This window comes from Molossus molossus, unplaced genomic scaffold, assembly GCF_014108415.1.
Source record: "Molossus molossus isolate mMolMol1 unplaced genomic scaffold, mMolMol1.p scaffold_m16_p_4, whole genome shotgun sequence".
Classification (NCBI taxonomy): Eukaryota; Metazoa; Chordata; class Mammalia; order Chiroptera; family Molossidae; genus Molossus; species Molossus molossus.
This window is the reverse complement of record NW_023425377.1, coordinates 25,000,525-25,011,114: the sequence shown is the minus strand read 5'-3', so window position 1 is coordinate 25,011,114 and position 10,590 is coordinate 25,000,525. Positions and strand designations below refer to the sequence as shown.

General features: G+C 39.5%; 1 protein-coding gene across 1 annotated transcript; it reads right to left on the bottom strand.

Moving 5' to 3' along the window:
• Nucleotides 1-444: 444 nt before the first annotated feature.
• CUNH5orf46 (chromosome unknown C5orf46 homolog) lies at nucleotides 445-9,424 on the bottom strand. Its single transcript, XM_036281672.1, has 4 exons — nucleotides 9,351-9,424; nucleotides 8,039-8,043; nucleotides 5,104-5,239; nucleotides 445-490 (listed from the first exon to the last, which is right to left on the bottom strand). The coding sequence occupies exons 1-4, from the start codon at nucleotides 9,422-9,424 to the stop codon at nucleotides 445-447; spliced, it is 261 nt and encodes an 86-aa protein (XP_036137565.1).
• Between the last annotated feature and the right edge of the window lie 1,166 nt (nucleotides 9,425-10,590).

Sequence of the window (10,590 nt, the reverse complement as noted above, 5' to 3'; positions counted from 1 at the left end):
GTCCTTCCTTCTGGAATTAGGTTCAGCAAATCTTACTCTTCTTGTGAGTGATTAATGGCATAATTACACGGGCCCTTAGATTTCAGTGCATGTAATCCCGTCATTTTCTAGGCTGGATGTGCAAAAACCAAGTTCCCATCTAGCAAGGTTGTGACAGGAACCAGTTCTCCGAACTCCTAGCACTTACTAGTTGACCTTACAATTGTGCCTCCTCCCTTAATCCTTATGTCATGATCATCTTTAAGATGATTAAAAAAATCTATTTAAAATTAATCTCTATAAACTCCAACAAGAACAAAGCAAAAACAAACAAAATACACTTTTTCTGTTTATAGGTAGGCATGGGTGTTCAAATGCATGAAATAAAACCAGACAGACTCTCTTTTCTTTGCCCCATATACTATTACTTAAGTTGTAAATTGTAAATTAAAATCACCTGGGATGTCACTTTGATGAATGTTCTCGTTTATCATCAAATTCCATAAATCCTCTTGAAAAGAAAATAAAGAGAAAAAAAATGAATTATAATTTAGACTGAAGAGAAACTTTAGAAGTAGCACTAGGGTGTCATAATATTTTAGCTACACCTTTTCCAGATTTTCCTATATCAGAAAGAAATAAGATCTAAAATGTCAATAATAGTTCATAGTTGAAAAGCCATTTGTGAATAATTATCTCTTTATATATACAATCACATTTATTAATTAGGTGTCTATTCATACATATACTCCATGTATACATATATTTTGATATATTTGTTCAGTACCCTATCCCCCGTACTTAAAACAATGCCTGCCATATAGTATACATTAATAAATATTTAATGACAACAAGGAATGGTTTTTTAATCTCTTTTTACATATGAAAAAACAAATAGACAAACAAACAAACTCTGAAGCTCAAAGAAATTAAACAACCTGTCCAAGTTGTGTGGCTGATAAAGGACAAAGCCAGGTCTAAAATCAGATTTCCAGAATCATGAGTTAATGTCAGAATCACTCTAGTCCACTGTTCAAGGATTGGATAGCAGATAGCTGCTGAGAAGGTGACAGATGACTTAAATGTGGTCTGTGAGGAGGTTATAGCCTAGTGGAGAAATGCATTGGAATACAAGTAATTTAAAATGAGGAGGGAGGAAACTGTTAGGAAGGTCTCTGCAATGCATAATAAAATCCCAGAATACGAAATACCTGAGTTTTTAAATTGTAGAAGTCTGGAGCATCTCCAGAGAACTTGTCTTTGAATTGGACTCTAGAAATGATTACATTTGTCAGGTGAAGAGCATGGAGTTGGGGTTTGGGGGCCCAGCATTGCTGGCAGAGAGATAAGCATGTGCAAAGATGTTGGCAGTTTATACAAACGCAACCTGCTGTGAAACAGAAATCATTTGTCATTGGGGCATCAGGGGCTTGCCTCCAGGAGCAAGAGAGATGACTGAAAACTATATTAGCATCAGGGAAGGACCTTTAACACCGGCTGAATGTATTTGCTCTGATTTTCTAGGCAAAGGGAATTCATGGGCGGGGTTTAAACATGGCAGTGATAGAGCCACATATGTGTTTTTGTTATATCACCCTGGTAGTTCGTAGAGAATGGACTGGAGCGAGTATAGACAGAAACAGTGAAACGAATTGCAGATCTAATTAAAAGATTTCAGGAAAGAGATGATGAAAGACTCGACTAAGCCAACAACTCAGAGCAGTGTAAGGAAAGGCATGGTGTGGGGAACAAAGTCAGGGGTAGAATATTCAGAATTGGACGAAACTGGTGATGAGCAGGAAGCATCCCAGAAGACCCTGAGGGTTCTGGATTTTGGGTGAGAGGGGATGTGACTTACTGAGAGAAGAAACACGGGAGGAGGAACAGGTACATTAAGTGAGATGATGGGCTTGCATTTAGATAAGTTGAATTTGAGGTGCTGATGGAAAACCTAGGTGGGGTTTTGTAGCAAACAATTAGTTTGGTCTGTAGATTAGGAAAAAAAAGTGCAATAGGGTCTGAGTTTGGAACTCATTAAATTATAAGTCATATTCCCAATGGAGAAGCTGTGATGTGAAGCATCAGGCAGGTCACATTTGGAACCTTGAGGAGCAATGATGTTTAAGGGGCAGACACCTGAAGAAAAGTCAAATAAAGACAATGGGAAAGAATAGCTACAGGTAAGAAGAGAACCAGGAAAAGGTGTCATGGAAACCCAGGGGACAGAGGGAAGTTCCCAAGAATTGAAGGCTCCAAGGCGACCAGGGACCAGTTTACATAGCTCTCAGGTAACTCAGCAGGCAGGTGGGGGGAGCAGGTGGGGGGAGCGAGCTGGTCTATTCACTGTCCTAAAAGCACATATCTAGCATTTATTATGTGCCTGACACAATGCGCAGGCATCAGACACACTGGAGTAAATAAAGCAGAATTTTCACTTTATGAAGGTTCATCATTCCTGTCATTCTGTCTAATCAACTCTCTTTGAGACCTTTAAGGCCCAACCTGCATCTCACCTTTACCACAAACATCCCCCGAAGCACCCTGGCCCCAGGGACAGCTCCTTTCTCCGGATATTGCCTGTAAGATGTGGCTGACATGTATCTTATTTAGCATTTTAATAATAATTGCAGTTGTTCATGTCATCTTACCATAAAACTGCAAATTCTTTGAGGAGAAGAGATTTATGGTCTAGATTTTCCCTTCACAATCCCTGCCCCTACTTTGTACGTATTAAGTGCTTAGAAATACTTCTTGATGGTCTCTTCCCATCCCTGTCCCCCATCATATCTAAGGGCTTCCCTTGGACAGAGGGCGAGATGCCATGCCATAGCAATGAGCTAGATAGATCTGATCCCTACTTTCACATTAACAATATTTCATATTTTATATTAAAAATGGAGGAATTATTGGCAATGGTGATGCATGTTATCATGACACTATGACAAGGTAAAGTGACGAAGAATAACTGGGGAATGAAAGAAGACGGCGTTACTAAGAATGGTTATAGAGTAGCTTTCTGAGGAGGTGACTTTTAGATGAGCTTCTGGACAAAGAACTAGCCATGAGAAAAGGAAAGAGCATTTTAGGCAGAAACGAAAGCAAAGACAGAGGGCCCGGAATGTGTGTAAGTCCCAGGAACAGAAAGAACATCATTTACTCAGAATAAAATGAAAGACAAAGAATGGCAGAGATATGGGGCCATTTCTGTCCCCAGGGCTGTCTGCCATCCTTTAGTATTTCAGATTGTCAACTTTCAGGGTTGACAGAGGGGGGGAAATGCTATTTTATATCTAGGGAATTCCCTATGGGGAGAATAAAAAGAACTGTTATTGTCCCAACCACTTTCATTGCTATTATTGTAATTTATAACCAACCGAGTTCTAATCTGTACTTTGTCCAGAATGGGTGTAACCCTTATTGCTTGCGTGTCAGTTTTACAGTGTCTGCCCTTGCTTAACATTAACAATCATGGAGACGCAGCAGTTACAAAAGCAGCTGCGAAAGAAAAAATAACAATACAAAATAAACATCTGTAAATTTCAGCGTGCATTCATGGGGATTGTATGCAGAACCCTGCCCGTCTACAGGATAATATATTGATTTTAGCAGATCGGAGATTACAAGATGACCCCGGATTACTTCACTACAGCAGTGGCTCTTAATCTGCTATTGGTCACAGACCCCTTTCAGAAGCTAATAAAAGTTAGGAGCAATTTTCCTAGAAAAATGCAAAGAGTCACATTTATACAAAATATGTTAATAAAAATATAAATATATTTTATATTTATTTTTTATAATATAAAAATATATTAATAAAAATATAAAGGTTCTGGGGCTCTTTAACACCCAGCCATATAACCCAGAACATCTAACCAAGGGCTTTCAAAATCTATCGTACATCAGAATTGCCTGGAATCTTGTTTTGTTTTTGTTTTTTTTAATCCTCACCCGAGGACATTTTTCCATTTTTTTGTTCAGATAGAGTGGGAGGGAGAGAGAGGAAGAGAGAGAGAGAGAGAAACATCGATGTGAAAGGGACACATCCATCAAGTGGTTGCCACCCGCATGACCCAACCAGGGCCGGGGACAAACTGCAACCGAGGTACATGCCCCTAGCGGGAACCAAACCCGGATCTCTCTGGACCGCAGGCCGACGCTCTAACCACTGAGCAAAACTGGCCAGGGCTGGAAGCTTGTTAGAGAGCGTGGCCTTGACCTTGTCACAGGAAGGTGCAAGACGGAATGAAGGAAATGCATTTGGTATCAGCTCTGCAGGGAGTCCTGAAGCAGCTGGTAATCGATCAGGTTTCCAAACTCTGCTTTGGGGTTTGTGAAGGGGAGAATTGGAGAGCAGCGGCTCAGAGAGGTGGAGGTTGAAAGTACCTAGAAATTCAGAATGAGTTGGATCCTGGAGAGCTGACACTGGGGAGACGAATCTGGGGAGAACGAACAGGGTGAAGCAGAAGTAAAAGTCAGAGCTGTGTAGACCGGAGCAGGATGTATGAGGAATTGTGCCCAGGGCCTTGGAAGCAGGGTGAGCACATTGGAAAGATTCTGAGGTGTGTGACCTGCCACCAGGGCAGTCCCTCACGATCAAAACAAACCCTCCTATAGATGGTCTCTGAGGAGAGATTAGCCACTGCCTCTAACCCTTTGAGTTACTCGAACTAGCAAATAAAGACAAGACTCATCACGAGTATAATTATTGAGCACGCCATTATCCTCCGCCTTTACCAAAGAATTACAGTGTCTGCCCGGGGTGGGTCCTTTATTCTTTAACTTTACAGAGAAGCAAACTGAGGCACACAGAGAGGGACTCAGTGAAATGGCACCTGTGTCAAGACCAGAATCTGGCTTTCTGTCTCCTGGTCTGGTGCTCTTCCTCCTCCTTACTTGGTCCTGAGATAAAAAATATTTTATGAAACCGCTTGATGGGAATGTGCTCACCCCAAAGAGTTTAGGGAAATCCATTCAGGTGCAAATAAGACTTACGGTAGGGCAACACTTTTCAATTAAATAATACATTGGCATGCACCACAATTTTGATTCTCATTCATTTTAATGAAATGCGGTCATTTACCAACAGCAAACTGGACAAAAGCAAAGGCTTGTGTCAGTGCTTACAAGTTCCTCCCCATGGAGCGGAGGATGAACTCCACTGCATTCTCAATGATCTCTGTGCCCAAGTTGTTTAGGAATGTTGGGAAGTCTGGCTTTGGTTTTTTGCCTGAGTCATCTGGCTGGTCATCTGGTTTGTCATCTGAAAAAAACAAAGAATCTCAGAGGTGATTCTCAGCAACAAGAAAGCAATGTATCTCTTCTTTGTAGGGAGCTCCTAGCACTTATTGTACCCCCACTAACTAACTTAGGAGTATCATCTACTTGCATTTATTCAGCATTTAATGCTTGCCCAGTGAAAATCACATGCCTGATATCACTTATTGCTAAAAACAATCAAACAGACCAACAGACATTGATTCTTTGGTAGATGTTGATTCCCTTCATGGATGAGAAGATTAAAGCTCGTGGAGATTAAGTAACTTGGTCAGAGTTAAGCAGTAGGTATATGCTGGTGCCAGGGTTGATATACAGAATGACTGGTTTCATTTCAGTTACTTGGTCTCTTCCTTCATGTAATCCCGGCCCGTGGTAATAATAATAATGAAGATAAAATAATGATAGGATTTGTTGACCACATAGCTATGATAGAAAATCAACATGCATTGTCTCATTTTATTCTCACAACAAACCTATGAGGTAGGCACAGTCATTATCCCGATTAAAGGTAAAGACATGGAATTGGAGGCAGGTTTCGATGCTGGTTCAAAGTCACAGTGTTAGTGTTCAAAACAGAATGCAGTCTCATGTCTGTCTGGTATTAAAATCTGGATTCCTAAGCACTCAGTGGTGAACCTCATAATCCTGGCAGAAAAGTTGTGATCTAACCACAAATGTGTTATACAATGGAAAATAATAATGATGAGGAGAAGAAACTCTATCACTTGTACATCATCTGATAGTTCTGAAAATAATGATTTTACAAAAGCTGTGTGATTTTACCCTTGATTGATCTTATGGGGTATGCATATTTTTGCTTATGGGACTAAGAAACTGAAAAGATTAGATGACTTGAAGAAGACTCACAAATAGCAAGAGAAGATGATACTATAACCAGGAGCCTCTCACTCGACTCTTAATCAAGTGCCCTTTTGAATGCAGCCAAGGATTCAGAGAGTGAGGTTGGAGGTTGGTGATGTGCAAATTCCCTTGGGGGCAGGTGGTTGGCTTCATTTAGTGGTCTGAATGATCCAGAGATTAGAAGGAATAAAAGAGGTTGAACTAGCAGCTTCATGTAGCCTCCCCACTGGACCCTGGTGCCAGGATGAAGTAGGATCTTTATCTTTTTGTTTTATTATAGCCTCACAGGTAGTACCGCCCAATGTGGAAATAAAAACACAGGATGCCCAATTAAAGCTGAATTTCAGATAAGCCATAGTTGTTAGCATAAAAATGACCCATGCACTATTTAGGACACACTAAATAGTTAGTCACTGTTTATCTGAAATGAAAATTTAACTGGGTGTCCTGTATTTTATCGGCAACCCCACCACACGTTTTGACTCCAGAAATCCCAACTTCTAGACAATGAACCCCGGCACTCTGAATGAAGAAGATGTAACTAATGTTTTTTGTGTGGAGGCTGTCAAATTATGTTAGAAGCCTTGTATCTACATTGTATCCTAAAACAGAAACTCTTCATAAAAAGATAAGGCTTCCGGTCTACAAGTGTTTATTGCTTACTATGCCACAATAAAAGATTTGATAGGAGCACCAGTCTGCGACATATAACCAGAATTAGTATATATCAATCACCAAGTATTCATTCATTCAGTTGTTGGATTTTTTTTTTTTTTATTTCTTGTTCACTAAAGATTTTTTTTTTAGCCTGCCATTATGTACATAGTATATGCTAAGAGTTAAGGTAAAAGTGGACATATATGGACATGACCCTCATGTGAAGTACAGGGTAGGCAAGCACAGTGACCTCAATAGCTTTGTTTTGATCACGGGAAGGGGAAGGAAAGAAAAGAACATGCGGTTTGTGATGCTCTGCCTGTTGTGTAGGTGCTGAGGTAGTGCTTTCGTAGTCTTACTCCTGATTCAGTTCAATGATTAGATATTACAGTTTTACGGGAGCAAAAACAAGACATGCAGAGAAATGAAATGACTCACCTAAAGTCACACATCTAGAAAGTGGCTGAGCCAGGCTTTGGCCTAATTTATTTTTAACTCCATAGACTTGTTACTTGTGTGATATAATACTGCCTTCAAGAAACTGAAGACATTTACCAGTTGCAAAACAGGGGTTTTCCTTGCATGAAAAGTGAATTCTTTTTTTTTTTTTTTTCTGTGTTCCTATCTGCCGACTTGCATAAGCAGACTTTTTATTTTAATATGACAAAAAGTGGTAGCTTTTCAACATGCAAACAGCCCTGGGTTGCAATATCAGATCCTTGGCCCCAGTCCTCGGACCATGTACATACTGAGAGGTACCAGGTCTGGTAGATCATGTGTTTTGAAGTCCTACATACCTGAGTTTGACTCATGTGCTAAAAAATTAGCCATGTAACCTTGCACCCAGCTCCTAACTACACTCTGTTTCTTCGTTGTGTTATTGTCAGGATTAAAAGATGTCCCTTATATCTTTCCTATATATCATATATGTATGTATAGATAGTGTATCATATATATATACCACTTATCATAGTGCCAGGCCCAAGGTAAGCCCACAATAAATGCCTGCTGTATTGTTACTACTATTACTAATAATAACAACAAAATTATTCATAGTAGCTTCTCCTCTAGTATTTTTGGAGATTGTGAAAATTAGAAAATGCTGTTAAAATATTTAAAAAATGGAAAATATTGGAAAACAAAACAAAAATAAATAATGATAATAATAATAATAAAGTTAAGAAATGTGACATACTAGAAACAAATGATCAAAGCCAATAGTTGAATATTTTCTCTTTTCAAATACAAAATAGCCCTTATTTACATTTACTACCTGGTTGAGTTTCTTAGTCAATGTAGTCATAAAGTTCTGAGAAAATAAGGTAACACTAATATTTGTACAGTTTTAATAATTTATGCATGATTATAAAAACATTTATTTGATCTGGTGACGTTTATTATAGTTATCCCATTTTACAGATGAATAAAACTGAGGTTCAAAGCAGTAAGTTGATTTAGCCAGTGTCAGAGTTCAAGAGAGACAGAGCTGGGGCTGGTCTTTAGGATATCCGTCTCACCTCTCGCTTTACCAGGGGGATTACCTCAGGAGTGGATGGACACAGTAGTCTCTGAGGCCATCTCTATGGTAATTCTGTTGGAGTGTCTGCCAGAGTGTTGTGCTGGTGGACACTGGGTGGCTGAGGATGTGAGTTCTACCAAGTTACATTTAGAACAATTTCAAGGGCACTATTTGCACTGTCTGTGTTTTCTGATTAATCATTCTGAATAGAGACAAGTCAAAGGCTCACCATCTTCTACAGACCAAAAATAAATTAATTAGTGAGTATTCTGCATGCTGCCTTGTGGTCCTCTATGTGCTTGAAACAGACATGAAATATATAGATGCTTAGTTATAATGGGAAGAACCGGGGGACTTAGTTTTAGTCCCAGGTGTTCCACTGCTATCTGTCTATGCTCAAGTAATTTTCTCTTTGCAAATGTGGTTCATTAACCTGCAGAAAGGGAAATGACAATACTGTGCATGCTAACATGAAAAAATTGTTAGGAGAAGGAAATGAAATACGACATGATAACAATACAGTTAAATATTGTTGCTTATTATGGACCAAATACTTTTTAAACTTACAACTCTTTTATGAAATTTTTATGATAAATGTATGAGAAAGTTAAGTACTGACATCTTATTTTACACATGAGGCCCAGCGAAGTTAATAAAATGCCTGAAGTCACATTTCCTATTAGTCATGCAATTAGGCCTAGGAGTCTTATTCCAGAATTTATACTTGTCACCTTTGAACATTATTAGTCATAGTCATCAAAAAATAAACACCCCAATTCTACTAATTTATAACATAATAGTGTCTCCATATCACATCAATATATAAGAAAGCTATCATTTCAAACTTCATCCATTCACTGAGGATACAGGCTGTAACTAAAGCACATTTGAATAAAAATCCTACTTTGGTTTTGTTAGAAGATTTGCCTCTGGTCTCCTAGTCCAGTGCCCAGAGGTCCCTCCCCCTCTCTGCCCTTTACATTCTGAGTCAGTGCCACCAACTTCCTTCAGTCTGTGGCTCCCTGCTGCACCCTGTGCAAGCTGCGACCGGAAGCACTTACGGGCATGGGAAGTCAGGATTAAAGCAAGCAATCCCAGGACCACTGTCGTCCGCAGCACTGAGACAGCCATGTTTGCAACGCTGGGTATTGGTGCAGATAAAGCGTTCCAGGGCACCAGTAGCTCCATTTATAAGCCATTTACAGATGATATCATCTGCTATGGAATTTAGCTTGTTGCACAAGATGTCTCCACAGCCTGCTCTTGGATCTAAGGAGCCCTGCCCTATATTTCAAACCTAAGGTTCTTCATATGGGGAAAGAACCTCTTGGTTTTTCTAATGTGCATTTATCAATGGCATTGCAATAACTCTTTTGGCGGTAGTCCCTATGCCAGCATTGACACTTAGATGTCTATCAGACAGAATTATTATTCAGTGCCAAGAAGCAAGTATTAAATCAGATTGGTGAGGTGTGCCTACTCCCAACATGCACATGCTGCTTCTATCCCTATGCTTTGAGTTAATTACTTGTCTGCACATGGACATGTCCATTCATACTCCCATGCCCCTCCCCCCCGTGCCTTTGTTCATACTCTTTGTTTTTCCTGGGATATCTTCCCCATCATCCTTCGAGTAGTCCTACTATTTGTCAGACTCACATTCAAATGTCCTGCTTCTCTGTGAACCTTTATGATGACCCTTCCACCCTACTCCATAAAGTTAGTTGCTCTATCATCTGTCATATAGAACCCTTGGACTATTGTCTGATAACAAAGTACTCTAAACTCTCTTCTCTTTTGGCCTATGGATCTCTTAAGGCCAGAATGTTTTAGTCACTCCTGAATAATTCTGAAGGAGCCTAATATGGTGGTTGGCATTGGCCTCAGCTTTGACTTCCTTGGGAAGCTTGTTATGGTTTTTCCAAAAAGAATTAGGTGTTTTGCTCTGGTGCCTAACAGGTGCTGATTACATGTCTCCACCAACGGGCTGTAGGATCCTGAAAGGCAAGACTATCTTTTTCAGAGTTGAATGCACATTACTCGAGGCATATAGCAAAAATTCAAGAAATAATAATAATAATAATAAAAGTATTGTATACAGCCAAAAGAAACGATGGGTTTGAGATGCTGCTAAGTATTTCAGATGTAAAATACCCCCTTTTTTTTTTTTTTTTTTTTTTTTTTTTGGCTATAAACACTCAAGGCGATACACTTTGTTTGAATCCAGATGATACTGGTCATCCTGAGGAATGCTGTAAGTTCAGTTAATTGTGATGAGGTCCTGGGGGTTTCTAAAC

Coding starts and splice junctions, on each gene's coding strand:
- CUNH5orf46 (XM_036281672.1), bottom strand. CDS start 9,424: ATGGCTGTCTCAGTGCTGCGGACGACAGTGGTCCTGGGATTGCTTGCT. Junction 491..5,103: donor CGCTCCATGGGGAGGAACTT/GTAAGCACTGAC, acceptor TTTCTTTTCAAG/AGGATTTATGGAATTTGATG.